General features: G+C 42.1%; 1 protein-coding gene across 1 annotated transcript in view; it reads right to left on the reverse strand.

The window, feature by feature from the left end:
- Nucleotides 1-671: 671 nt before the first annotated feature.
- Nucleotides 672-14,972, reverse strand: part of CDC16 (cell division cycle 16) — a 786,728-nt gene continuing 772,427 nt past the window's right edge. The window contains exon 18 of the mRNA XM_044071112.1: nt 672-2,100. Within this exon, the coding sequence (XP_043927047.1) occupies nt 1,832-2,100 (269 nt within the window). The 3' untranslated portion in view covers nt 672-1,831. The remainder of the gene's footprint in view (nt 2,101-14,972) is intronic.

The following is a 14,972-nucleotide window of genomic DNA, read 5'->3' on the forward strand; positions in this document are numbered from 1 at the left end:
GGTCAGAATGGTACTAGCTGTACCTGCACATCGTGTCTCTCTTGCTAATGGCAGTTTTGTACAAAGTCACAAAAATCAAATCTATGAAGCCACAAGGGGCAGGGGTAGTATTACATAATTTATAGGGAAAAAATGAGGTAGAGAGTAGCCAAGTTGCAACACAAAAGCTGAAATGAGCTATGATGAACATTTTGTGTCTCCGCATATATACCACCAGCTCCAGCCAGAAAAATTCCCTCAGAGGGGGTAGGTCACTCCAACTTGGATCATTCACTTTTACACTAGGAAAAAGACTAACTTTAGAAGAACTAGTACAACAATGTAATTCTATAAAAGAAAGTGACCACTTTACATTGGTCCTAACAAAGGAATGGATAAGCACAAAGGGAAAAACACAGCCTTCATGCCAAAAAGCATATTCTCTTAGTGCAAATTTGGAAAGTACTGCAAACGACTGTCTCATCAGCAGCGCACAGTAATACATTCATGTGGAATTATACAAAATCCATTTCTCTGGATTCATATTTAAGACAAGTCACTAGGGTACAACAACGTTTTCAAGTATCCCCTGAGAAATTTCATCTTAGCAAGATTTTAGGTTCTGAGATCTGCAACTAAAGCCAAACTGATCTTTAGAACAGAATAAAAATGTTTCAACATCATTCCAAAAATCGGTTTCAGCAGAACTATGGATTTTATTAAAATTATTTATTTACCCCAAAAACATTAATGAAAATATTTTCAAGTTGCATGATTTTATGAATCTGAGGTAAGCCATGCAAAGTCAGACTTAAGAACACTGTCTAAGCCGGGTTTTGTGCTACATTCAACAATTTACCCCCTTGTTTTTTGACCAGAAGATCTTAAATATACAAGCAGAGGTTTATACCCACTTCAGCATTAACTTAAAAAATAGCACCGTTTATTGCATTGTGGCTGAATGCACTGCAACTGTTACAAGCTGTAAAAAAAAAATTCTGAACAGAGATAACAAATACAGCAGCCACACAAACTGTGCATTTGCTGAATTCTGCAACATTTGAAAGATGGAATGGGAACAATTGCTACAGTATAAAAGTACACACTGTTCTAACATTAAAATGTGTTTTCTCAAATGACTTTATCCTCTCCCAAGAGGAGAGATACTGGTTCTTCTGTAACAAATTGTCAGTGATGCAAACATAATTATAATACAAGTATTTTGTTTTCATTCAATATTCTGACACAAAGGTAAAATACGTAGAAGTGCACAGGTAGAACATATTTTTAAATGCTTTTATCATTACAGATCAAAGATGCTGCTCTCAGTTGACTTTTTTTAGATCCCACAACTTATCATACCATGGGAATGTTTCAGACAAAAAGCTTGCTCTGTCAGGTAAGACTACTGAATGTCAATTCCCACCTGTAGAAGGGAAATATGAGTACTAACTGAAGTGAAGCAGAATTGGTTCTCTGTAAATTGTATTTGACAGTACAATCCCACAAGTGAGAGTGTGTTTTTTTTTTAGTTTATAATCAAAAACCTATAAATGTCTTTACTCAGAGCACAGTATAAGTATAAAAAAGTATAATTAACATTCTTATATTATAGTAACAGCAATGCACAAACAACTGCTGTTTCATTAAAGCAGTACCCAGTTCCAGGCAAATGTCAACCAAATTTGTCCTCCAGAACAGTAGCATATCTTCTGTTATCACATGAAAGGAATCCTCTACGATTCACAGAAGTGAGGATTCAGATTAGGACATCTGAGATGGCACAGTGGCAAATAAAAGGATTGTTTCACATTCAGGCAAAATCTGAAGAACAGCACCATTCTCTGGTTCGTCATGTACTATGGTCTGACATAGTTGTTTCTAACATCATATCACTTTCGTTCATTTCGATTTCAAAGGTTTCACCTACTGAAGGTTCAGTTTCTTCTGATTTCTCTGGGTGTGGCGAATTTTCTAATGCAATTACACCACTCTCTTCCAGATGCTGTCTTTCCAGCTCAAAGTTCTTTACATCCCAAGCTGGGGAAATAATATTCTTCAGTGCTTTCATGCTATTCACATCAAAGTCATAGCATCCCAGTTTGTCTTTTATATCTGCCCCTAAAATGAAAATATGTAACATATATTATGTTTATTTTACACAGATTAGTTGTACTGACTCTTAGTGCAATCAAATGATTATTTATGTATGCAATTTTGTTTCCAAGTCTACATCTGATGCCGTCTAATCCTACTCTAATAAATACATATTCATTCAAAAGATGACTTTAACCTAGTGCTTCTAAAATGTTTGTCACCGTGGTTGGACATGGAGGGACAGTAACACAATAATCCTGGCTAGAGACTGGACTACAGCTTGTAGTTTTGGTTTACACTAGAATTCACTTTAGGATTATAGGCTACACAAAAACTGCAAAAATATACACAATAAATACAAGAGCATATACATCATATCTATAGTTTCTTATACCAGCAACACAAAGAACACCCTAAACAACAGAGGGAAGGAGGGTAATAAAATGGTCATGTACAATACAAGAACATATATGCATCATGGTAGTACATGTAACGGCCTTATGTTCAGTCCTAAACTTAAAGGAGGAGAATACTATTGGAAAGAACATGTACAGCAATCAGAACATCACAAAATACAATATTACAAAAGGTACAACACTGGTACCTCCCCATACGCTCACCATTGCTAATGCCCGAGATCCAGAGTAGAAGGAGGAGGATGGCAAAAAGAGAGCAGGCACTAGAGTACAACATGCCTTTCCAAAATGCTGTGGCAGAGCTGCTTAGAAACCAATTGTAGAGCTTAGGTGATGAAGGCAAGGAGAGTATTAAAGGCAGCTGATCCAAGTAGCTGCTGATGGAATGAAACAAATGCCCAGCAAAAAGCCAATGCTAATGATGCCTTGGTAGTGCTAGAGGAAGGAAGCCAAATCCCAGCAAAAAAAGTAAGAACCAAACAACTGCTGATGCTGGCAACAAAAGCTGCAGCCCCCTTAAATAGTTTGTTTTTTGTTGGTTTGAGACAGGCTTAGTCTGCAAAAAAATAAAGGACTGTTGAAGCCACACAAAAAAGTACAAAAAAAAATCCATAGGGTCCTGTGCCACAATAGAGTGTTTTGCCTGCAAACAGGAAAATTTTGCAACTGCTAAGATAGCCACTGCTGGGAACTGCTGCTTAAAGCGGCAAGAAATTACACCTATACCATAAAAGGAAGGATTTCTACACCTTTGATACAAATCTTTAGCAGAAAATCATGGGAACTCTTTAATTAAGTAAGGAAAGTAGCAAAGGTTGTAGAGCTTTTTGCAGTAGCCAAGTAAAAGGTGAAGAATTACATAATGTACCCAATTCAGCAGTCCTGAACAAATTTGCAAAATTTGTAAGCAGGCCCTTCAACTCAGACAATCTTCTTGCAAAGCAGTTGCCCACAGAAAGAGCATCAATTCTCTTAACGATGTCAATTCTAAGGTTTGACAATAACAAAAATCTGTTTCAGTGGAGTCACAAAGATGATGAGCTGAAATTGCAGGGTGAACAAAAACATTCTTCTCTTACATTTCCAAAACAAATAACTCCTTAAACCAGGAACACACCAAGGTGAATTAAGGCTCAGAGCAAATTCTTTGCTAACTTTTCAAATTTTGTTTCTTCAATTTTTTCTGCTGTCACTTATCACAGACAAGACACTCTAGCTTCCATGATCTTCTTTTAAAACTTTTTGAGATAAAAAGAGAAAATCTGTGTGAGAACACAGGAGAGGATGTAGAGCTGTTAGATGGCTGCTTCCTTACATTTAAAACTTGTAGTGGAAGAATGCTGTGTTTCTTGGATGATCTTGCAGAGGTAAAAGGCCATGGAGATGTGAGCTTGACATTGAGCAGTGGAGTACCGAATTGTGAGATAGATGGAGAGGCCAAAATCAGAAGGGGCCTGTCTTCCTTAAGAGACTAATAGTACCTTTGGAAGAAACCTTGAGGGAGCCAAGGAGAGATCATGCATACACTTGAAGGCTTTTAGATGAGAAAGACAGAGCTGTGACTGTCTGGGGAGTGTGGCACCTACATAAGCACATGGTTTATGATCCTGGTGGTTTCAGATCTATCAGCTTTCCAAGCTGTGTTCTGCTCAATTTTTGGTGTACACTGGTGATTTAGTTGAGACTGCCATCTCCAGAGTTTCTTGTCTGCTGCCAGCATCTGCAATAAGAATGTGTTTCCTGCTGTGAGGATAAGAATGTGTTCCCGAATTGTTTGATGATCTTGATGAAAATCATTGCTTCTGTGCTCTTTAGATAACCTTGCCTGAAGAATGTGTTCCCTTGTACGCAGTTGTGTTAAACTGGAGAAAGTACATCATAAGAATAAAAAATATGTAGATGTCTGTTGGCAGGCCACTTGTCTGCTATATTAACACCTGCCCTGACTGCTGGCAAGTAAAGTCAGTACACACTTGTCTGCTATCCCGCATCCTTCATGGCCGAATCATCCAAAGTCCCTATATGTCGGGGAATTTCTCTTGTCACCACAATCTGACTATTGGAAGGCAACAATCACAGAAAGTCGGGTTTTTGATTGTCATTCCTTATTTCAATACACAAAAGCCTGGGACAGTTTAGCTTTATCCTTTGTTTGACATACAAAATTCTTTTGAATCAAAAGATCCTATTTGAATGTGTGTCCATATTAGCAAGATCCCATTGTAGCACGCATTGGGAAGCACCATTGAAGGAGATACCAGTTAGATTTCATTGTTTGGACTGTCTAAGGTTAGCCGCGCAGTTTGCACGTCAGAAAGAAGTAGTCTTGATAGACTACTGGACTTGTCTTAGTTAACTTGACTTTCTGTTGCTTGGATGGTTAGTGCAGAAAGTATATTCGCTATGACACATTCCAAAGGCTTCTTAAGCTGACACTATCTACCCACAGAATCTTAGCAGTAGATAGAGAGCCCCATATTTCAATTCCTGTGAGCCTAGAGAAAGTCTTCTTCCACTGCAGCACTCCAGAGTGCGTCCAAGGTAAAAAGGGAGGATTGGGCAAAGCAGGAGAAGTAATGATAATGAGAATTTGAAACTTTTGATACTCTATAGCAGTAGCAGTAAGCCCAGCAATGAAGAGAGGAAAACTCTACTTGTACCGTAACCAGCAGGACACTTGACTTAACTTACTTAGAGGTATACCAGGCACAAACGCTCCTGCTTTCTTGAGATCTAAAAAAGTGTTGGTGTTGCTTTGCCCAGACCTTAGGAATGCTGTTGTAACACTCCTTCTTTGAACTTAGGGGTAAAAGAAAAGTGTGGGAGACATCTTGAAAATTGGTCTCCACGTGTTCCCCCCTTCATTAGAACCTGCTGAGAATAAAATCTGGCGCCTTTCTGATACAGGGGAGGAGGAACGCCTCTCATCCCTTTAAAGGAGGAGAAACTTGCTTGTGAGCCTCTTTTCTTGTGTGAGATGATATCCAACACCCATTTTCTTGGGCATTGTATGGAAGCAAAATCTTGAAAAGTGAAAGTCTCAATCCAACACCAATTTTGTCTTGGTAATTATGATGGTAGCTTTTTGAAGAGGACAGTTTCTTCTCCAAAGGGGTGCCAGTGAGAAATCTACTGCCAGCTGAAAGACAAGTCATTGGGTCTCCTGTGAAAAGGACTGAGAACCTGAGCCACAGAGTGCTGTCGCTACCAGAACTCCACCCCCTAGACTGGGAATCATAAGCCTCTTAGCCCTACGTCCTTTCCACTAAACCCTACTAACCTAAGCTGCATATGATCTCACCTTAGCAGGCCAATTAGACTAAGTTTGTGGCGTGGCTGCTTTAAACTGCTTTGGTTACATAGACTCAAAACATCAGCTTATTCCATTTCAAAGAAAAAGCTACAATAACATCCAAGCAAAACACTCATTCCTTACCTAATCTGCTTCCATCATCAACAGAACTAGTAGCAGCCACCCTCGAGGAGGCCTGTACAGCATCCAAATGCATGCAAAGAACCTAGCTAGAATTTGCCTGTGACACATGAACCAAATCCAGCAATTCCATTGCAAGAATGCTTACCCCACAAAGCAGAAGCATCTTACCTTCATTTTCAATTTCCACTCAAGATCAACTAGCACACATGTGAAATTGACACCAATGCTCTCATGGCCTAATTAGCAAGAAGTATAGCATTATTCTCCCACCTATCAATGCATGGGAAAATAGAGTGGAAGAAACCATTTTCCCCTTTTATCAGAAGCTTTAGCCCTTTCAGCCCTCCTGTTTTTTTTTATCACAAGCCAGCTTTACTTTTTTTTCCCCCTTGAGAAATAGTTTCTCTTTCTGAGACTCTAACTTAAACAAATGATGCCGGGCTTAGGCACCTATAATACATCTCAGCAAAGGATCAGGCAGGAGGCAATACACCTGAGTTTTAGCTTTAAGCAAAATAGCTAAGGGTAAATCACATTGTTAAACAACAATCACCTTCCTAGGGGCCTATGCTGGGTAAAAACCCAATTCCTAGGCCTTCTGGAATCAGAATAAGAGTCATCCCCATTTAAGTGCTCCCTCATGGAATACAGAGTCTCTGAAAATGAAATCCTCCTCATCAGAGAGAAGAAGAAGGAGGAGAAGAATCTCAGGAATCGCAGAGAAGACTCTGAGAATCCTGCAAGTCTTCATAGAGACTCTCCAGCCTCTGACACCTGGAAAAATCTATCAAACTCGGTTCCAACCCCTCCCCTTATCAGGGGGGGGCATAACCCTTAATCATATATTTCTTAGGTACTATGAACCCGAAATATTGGAGAAGCCAGTTTCGAAATGCTAGGAGGCCCCTCCACTGAAGCTGAACTAGGCCTACCTCTCAAAAAAACTACCTTGGGAGGAAGAGGAGGAAGAAACTACCTTGGGAAGAGAGGAACAGTTGCCTACCCCTCTCCTCCCTCCACCTGGCCCACCTCCTGAGAAGGCACATCCTGTAACAGTAAAGTTTCCTGGCGTAACTCCATGGCTCCTCCTGGAACCTAAAGCTGGCACGGGGTTTGGGTTGAACAGCGTCCGACTGCCCGTTGTTTTGTCCTAGGCTTAGCTGTTTGTCCTTGCGCTCTTTCCGGAGCATGGGTTCTGGGGCATCCCGGCATTTATAATTACAGCAAAACTTCAAACACCCACCTGGCACTCACTATTTAATAGTTAACTTGTTTAACCTTAAACCTTAGCACAAAGGCGGCTGTCGTCACAACCAAACAAGGTAAGCTAACAACAAGGTATACAAGGTATGGTAATCCCTATGGAGGTATCTGTTTCACACAAGAAATACAGTTATTTTTTCTGACATCCGGTTAAATAATGCTGAGAAAAAAAAAAAAACGTCCCTCCCAGCAACTCTGTAACTCTGTTGAACCCGAAACAAACCTTTCGACGAAATATTTCAGAAACGCCAAACCTGCGCTAAAATTCTTTCCACGCATGGACCATGCGGCAAAAGACTGAGGATATGGCGTCGGTCATGCGTGACGCATTGGCGTACTGGCGTCAGTCTAATTTCGCGCGACCTGACCCTCAGATCAGCCTGGTATTCGGGCCGACTGGATGCGGACTATACCCAATAGTAAGGACTGCAGCAATGGGGAACGAAGAACATCATAAATGGGCATATTATGATATCCATGTTTCAGTATTTGGCAGTATCACAAGTCAGCAATTACTGTCTTCCCTAATACCCTACTGCTCTTTACTAAAATGAAATAGAGTGATGAATGTTTCCAGCTTGTTACGAGAAAGTTGTACAACATGATTTTTTTAAAAAAAACTCTATCGGACTAATTCTCACTAATCAGGAAGACAAATAACTAAATGCATGAATTTAAAACTAAGACAACAGGGCATGTTTATAATAAAACATGCTTATCTATGCTGCAATTTGCTACTCTTATGAATTTAGGATGCTCTTTACTTGGTTATCTCAATTCTCAAAGCAAAATTTTAATTACATTTTTCAATTAACTTCCCACTGGAAAATATTCTGGTTTGAGCTGGCTCACACAGACATGTAAGCAACACCAAGCCTATGTCAAACACCAAACTGTCTCAATCCGGCAATTCTCAATTAGAAGAATTAGTTCAGGGCTTAACACCAGTGCTGTGTGTGTCAAGTATAGTGTCAATTCACTATGTACCAGTGATGGCATTTTGGATACTGCAATTAATCAAACAAAGAAATGCATGCTACATTCATGACTGCAGCTTGTCAGTTCTTCTGATGCTGACCACACTGCACTTGCATCAGTCAGCTTTGCAGTTTTAAACTGCTCTGCAGACTGAAGACAACACAAACACATCTGTCGCTACCCCGACCAATACAGTAAATGCTAACCTCTTATGTGCTTGTATCCGTCAGACTCAGGCTCTTCTACTCAACAGCAGTGTTTGAAAACCCTTAAAAATAGACTGTGTACTGTGCTTCTTTGTTCATGGTCCTGATGGTGGTGTGATTCATAAAACTGATATAGTCCTCAGGGGTTTATTAATGTAGTCACAGTAGAAGGCAATACAGTTTGTCAGCCACATGGTAAGAGTCTGCTTGGAGACAGGCTTCCCTGCCATATCAGGTATATATAAAACAAAAAGGTTTGTCTGTTTACCTGAAATTCATTGTTCTAGAAATGTAATACCTGAGCTGTCTAATGGGATGCAACACATGTATTATCCTTTCATTTTTATTTTAGGAATTTTGGTAAAAGGCTAACTGCTAACTCAGAAACTACTCTGAAGGCTTTCCCTGTTTCTCCTTGCAACTCTCATTCTCTTTAAGCTGATGTTTTAGCTACTAGGAATAACACTTTTCCGGGACAGAAACTTCAGTGCTGAGGGGTATGGGTTCAAAAAAAGCCAAGAGTAGCTTTTCAATGAGAGAGTCCATGTCTCAAAGGGATGTATAGGTCTCCTGGGAGAGGTCTGAGGTAAAAATTCCCTCCAATAAAAAGAAGTTATGTCTTACCATAACATTCCGCCTGTGTTGTCAATCTTCATTAATCCTTGACTGTGGGCTCGGTTCTGAGCCTCGGCAAAGACTCAGCCATTTACTTCAGCTCGCGCCTTCCAAACACTCAAGCCAGGCTCTATCCATAATGCTCCTCCCTAAATCACCTCAGATCGAGTTTGCCTAAATTAGTGTCAGACAGACAATAGCAATAAAAAAAAGACAGACCAGATCTGTGTCCCTATTATGAAGCTAGTCTAGGAAAAATTCGATCCACTAAGAGTCCCAGGCCGAGGGAAGGAGGGGAGGGGGGATGTCAAGGATTAGAGAAGAGCGACAACACAGACGGAGCGTTATGGTAAGACAACTTGTTTATCTGATGTTGTCAATCTTCATGTAATCCTTGACTGTGGGACAGAGTTCCTAGCTACCTAGATCTTGGGAAGTCTCACAGAAGAATATTCCTAAGCACCATTGAACCGAACGATGCACGTCTCCTAGAGACCTGGTCCAATTTGTAATAAGTGATAAAAGTATGAGGAGAAGACCATGTGGTTGCTGCACAATGTCATCTAAAGAAGCTCTGACATGAAAAACTGCAGAATCTGCTTCAGCCCATCTTGAGTAGGCTTTCATAGGGGGTGGAGGGTGAAAAGTCCCTTTGAATGATAGATAAATGTGATAGAATCTCTGAGCCACTTAGCTACTGGGAAAACTGGAAACTGGGTTACCTAAGGAAAGTGAGGAAAAGGCAACAAATAATTGGTCAGATTTTCTGAAATTCTTTGTTCTGTGAAGGCAAAAACCATTGTCTACGAACGTCTAATAAATGCAGACAATACTCTCCCTTATTGGAGAAGTTAGGGAAAAAGACTGGTAGGTGCAATGTTTGATTGATATTAGAAGCTGAAACTACCTGTGGCAAGAAGGAAGGATTAGTCCTGAGGAAACCCTGTCTTTGTGAAATATTATGTAGGGGAGTTTGCAGGGCAAGGCTTGAATTTCCAATACTCTTCTTGCAGAAGTGATCGATACTAAAAATGTTTTCAAAGTCAGAAAGTTTAAGTCACACGTAGCTGATGGTTCAAAATGGGAAAGACTAAGAGACTGTAGAACTGGGGGTAAAATCCCATGGAGCAATGAGCTCTTTAAATGGAGGCCTTAACTTTAGGATTCCCTTCAAAAAGGCTTTACAAAGTTTATGTGACATAAGTGAAGAACCATCAAAATCAGAATGTAAATTAGATATCGTGGCTAGATGGACCAGAATGGTTGAGGCTGAAGAGCCAGTTTGATAAAGATCAGACAAAAAATCTAATACTCTATGCACGGGGGCTGTAAAAGAGCCCAGATCATTGTTAAGAGTCCACTATCTAGCAAATTTTTCTCATTTACTCTGGTACAGTTTCCTAGTAGCAGGTTTGTGATGGGCCAAAATGATTTGACGGATGGGAGAGGAAAGGGAAGAATGCCTGGAAATCATGGGAATTGGAGAAGTCAGGCAGTGAGCTTGAGATGTTGGAGATTCGGATGAACCATTCCTTCTGGCTGAGATAATAGATCTGGAGCTGGGTCCAGAATCCAAGGTTTCTGAAGAAGGTGATGCCAAATAAATGGAAACCAAACTTGTCAAGGCCAGAACGGGGCAATGAGGATTATCGTGTTCTTCAACATCTCGGCTTTCTTTAGAAACTGAGATATCAGAGGAGTTGGGGGGGGGGCATACAGGAGACCGGGGGGCCAACTGTGGAGAAGAGCATCTCTGGGTAACTCCCCTGGAGGGGGGGGGATCAGGGTGAAGTAACCGTTGCACTTGTTTAGAGAGGACACAAACAGATCGCAGCAAGGTTGGCTCCAGTGACGGAAAATCTTGTCTGTCACAACAGGATTGAGAGACCATTTGTGAGGCATCAGAATAGCTCTGCTCAGCTTGTCCGCTATCACGCTGGAGCTCCCCAGAATATGTACTGCCATGAGAAAGCGGTTGAAAGAAATCGTCCATTGCCAAACTCTGAGGGCTAGAGGGTAAGATTTGGTTTCTCCTTGTTTGCTGATGAACCAGACTACTGACATGTTGTACTGATGTGCAAAGTGGCCTCCAGATGGGACCAAGTGCCTTTGACTGTCCTTCCCAGATAATGCCCCCCCACCCTATCTGGGAAGCATCCATGGTCAGTATGACTTGGGGATGTGAAACGATGAAAAGGTGGCCCAAAAGGATCTCGATGGAATGGCGCCACCATGACAGGTCTTGTTTGCAGTGATTGGTGATCACAATGTGATGCTACATCGGCTGATTCATTAACGACCATTGAGAGGCCAGAAGCCACTGGAGAATCCACATGTGATATCTGGTTAAGGGAACTAGACTAATAGAGGCTGCCATTGAGTCTAGGATGAGTCTGTTTGGAACACTTCTGTTCTGAATAATATGGTTTACTTGTGATCCAATCTTTTGTAGCCTTTCTACTGTGAGTGAAGCAATTCTTGAAACCATATTTAACAGACCTCCGATAAATTCTAGCTGCTGTGTAGGATGCAGATTTGACTTTTCATAATTTATTGTAACGCCTAAATAAGTTCAAAGGTGCAGGGTGTACTCTCTTGCCCATTCTAGTGGATGCCTGCTGGTAGCGGTAAGGAGCCAGTCATCGAGATAAGGAAAAACGTGAAATCCCTGCAGTCTGAGATGAGCTGCTGCCACTGTCATACATTTGGTAAATACCCTGGGGGCTGCGGTGAGACCAAAGGGCAGTGCTCTGAACTGCAAATGACTGGCTCCCAGCTGGAAGTGCAGGAATCCCCTGGAGCATTTGTCCATTTTTATATGGTAATAGCAATCGTCTTTTTCCAAGAATGGAAGTATTGACTGTAGCAAGAAAATCCGGAACTTGGTTTGCTGAATTGCCTTGCTGAACTGACTGAGATCCAAAATGGGTCTCCAGTCCTGTCTTTTTGGGCACTAAAAAGAATCTAAAGTAAAACCTCGATCCTCTTTGGTCTGTCTGGTGGGAATTTTTGGATGAGACTTTTTTTTTTAGCAGTTTTTGAATGTCTATAACTCCTGCTTCCATGTGACTGGGTGGAACATTCGGGAGGTTTTTTTTGTGTTTTTTGAATTGAGGAAAGGGGAATAATGTAACCTCTGGAAATGATTCCCTACACCCATTTGTCCAATGTTATCTGTAGCCAGGCAGATTGGTGCAGGGATATTCGTACCCCGACTGCCTCCAAAGGAAGGCAATCAGACCTCTGTTCAGGAGTGCTGGTAGGAGTTACCACAGAAAGAATCTCTGAATCCCTGGTTCTGTAGGCCACCTCTGCCTCTAGGATGGCATCTTCCATTGTATCTTCCCCCTCTGCACCAGGGGAAAATCCTTGCCATGCGAGTCCTGGAAAGGCCTTGGGACTTTTTGAACCACAGCCTCCCACTTCTCTGGTTCCTGGAGTAGGGCCATTGAGGAGTGGAGAAGTGTACGCCCATGGCAGAAAGGGTCTTTCCATCTTTCTCACATCTGGCCAGTGTGCTTTTTACTTTGGGTCCAAAAAGGGATGTTCCATCAAATGGGGCATTGACAAACGAAGATTTAAATGGCTCCACAAAGTCACACAGGCACATCCAGGCGTGTCTCCGAATGGCTACGTCTGAACCTGCTGCTATTGTTGTCCCTTCGGCTGTGTGGACAATCAGCCTCATGAACGAGTTAGAAATTGCCTTGAGGGTGGCGAGCTAAGAGGCAACTTTGTCTCGGATCTCTTCGGCTACTGCTCCTTTGAGAGTATCTGACAGCTCTTTGATCAGATCTCTCTGTAGCCTGGTAAAGTGCGTCATGTAGTTCAAAGACCTGAGTGAGAAGGTTAATGAAGCATAAACGCACTTCCCGAACCTATCCATAGTACTGGATTCCTTGTTAGGAGGATGGATAGTAGGACTTTCCTCTGCAAGTTCCTTCTTTGTGGCTGCTGCTATCACCATGGCATTTACGGGGATTCCCTTAGCCCAATGCTGCTGTTCTTTAGGGGCAGAAAGGACCTGGTCAGGTCTCTTGGGGATTTGCTCAATGGAGTCAGGAATCTTCCTGGCCCACTTAGCGATCAATTTAATGAGCTCATCAGTGGGCGGAGAGATCCAAGAGGTACAGGGTTGGGCACAATAAGTTTCCAGGTATACAGACTCCTCTGAGGAAGGCTGGAGGGTAGACCAGCCACCCCACTGTTTCAGGATTTCCAGGAGGTCTCCAAAGGAAACAGCATCAGGGGTGACCTGGGGGAACCTTCCCCTTCATCAAAATCGGTATCCTCAGTGAAGGACTCCTCCGGGGAGTCTAAGTGCTTCCTCTTGCACTTTTTCTTCAGAGGTACTTCCTCAGGGGGGGATGTTCTGGGGAAATATCCGAAGAGGAAACCACCAAGGTAGGTCTTTCCTGAGGCTTTTATGCCCAATGCCCAAGGGATGAGGCTGATGGTAGCTCTGGTCAAGGGGATGCAGAAGTTTGGCTCAACAAGGACTGGGAGTCCACAATAGACAAGGCCTTCTCCATGATCCGGAAGGCAGGCCCCCCCAGGAGGGAATGTAGCCCAGAACCAAAATAGACTCCTTCAGAACAGTGGTTCCACCCCACATCAAGGAAGTGGCCTCTGAAACAGAAGCCTGGGTCGAGCCAACAAAAGCTGAGGCACCGAGAGACATATAAGGTTCTGATAAAAAGGAAGTTGAACCCTACCCCAAAGAACTAGCGATGAAGTCTTGACCCTGGGAGACTTCCGGTTCAGAAAAAACAGAGAAGCTCAAGGCAATTCTCAGTTCTGGAGAAGAGGCTCTTACCGGAACTGAGACAGTCAGATCCAGGTAGGCCAGTGTCAGGGGCTCCAAAGACTCAACTGGAGTTGAAGAAGGAAGATGAGATGGTGTTAAAGAAGGACAGGTCTCGGTGCTGACTTGGCTGGGAAACGAAGATGGAGGTGATCCCCTCACCATCAACAGCTGGTCCACCAGCGTCATGATGTTTGATTCTGAGAGGCTCTTACTGGATCGAAGGACAATGCTGAAGGAGACCTAGGTGGTCACGGTTCCACGAATAGGCTAGGAAGTCAGTCCAAAGATGGATCAATCAACTGAGAGTACATTGTCTTTGGTATCAATATCAATGTGGTCTGCATCAGTACCGATGAAACATCTGGTACCGAGGCAGTAGTTGTCTTATCCAAAGTTGTGGTAGGTGCCGAGTCTGTCTTGCCTATGAGTGCTGAGGGAACTGTCGACATTGTAGGCTGTTTGGATAATTTTTTAGGTGGTTCTAAGGAACTGCCCAGAACCAAATGGGAACATTTCTTCAGTTTAGAAGAGGATGAAGAGGAGGACGAGCAGGCTTTGGTCTTAGACCAAGATATGCCCTATTCAAAGTAACCTTTTAATAAACCCTTCAAAAACAACTTGTTTCTATGCTCAGTTAAAGTCCTGGCAAAGAAACTATGAAATATGGTGCAATCTTCCTGCAGAGGTACGACACCTAGGCAATACACACACCGGGAATGCCCATCTGAATTGTGATCTTTCTGTTGCACTTCTGGCACCTCTTAATGCCAGAAGTGCCCTTTTAAGGTTTAACAGGTGCACCAGATTTATCAGCCATGCTGGAAAAGAAGGTTTAGTGCTGATAAAGGTCACACACACTTGAAAGAGAAAAAGGTACCAACTATGGTAGCTAGAAATACCTAAATAGATAAAAGAGAGCACCAGCAACGGTACATAGAAAAAACTACCTAATGGTAGAGGAAAGGGAGAAAGAGATTGCACACATGTACAAAAAGAGATGAGAGGAGCAGGTAGAAAGAAAGACCAAAAGTATTTAAGAATATAAATATAATTATATGAAAGGAATGTATAGAAAATCAGAGAAAGGAACTTACTGTGAATAACTACCAAAGCTCGAGAGAGGTCAGACACATATGACACACAAAGTGGCAAATGAGATCTGAGGTGATTTAGAG

Source organism: Protopterus annectens, chromosome 5.part0, assembly GCF_019279795.1.
Source record: "Protopterus annectens isolate FY-2018-M chromosome 5.part0, PAN1.0, whole genome shotgun sequence".
Lineage (NCBI taxonomy): Eukaryota > Metazoa > Chordata > Ceratodontiformes > Protopteridae > Protopterus > Protopterus annectens.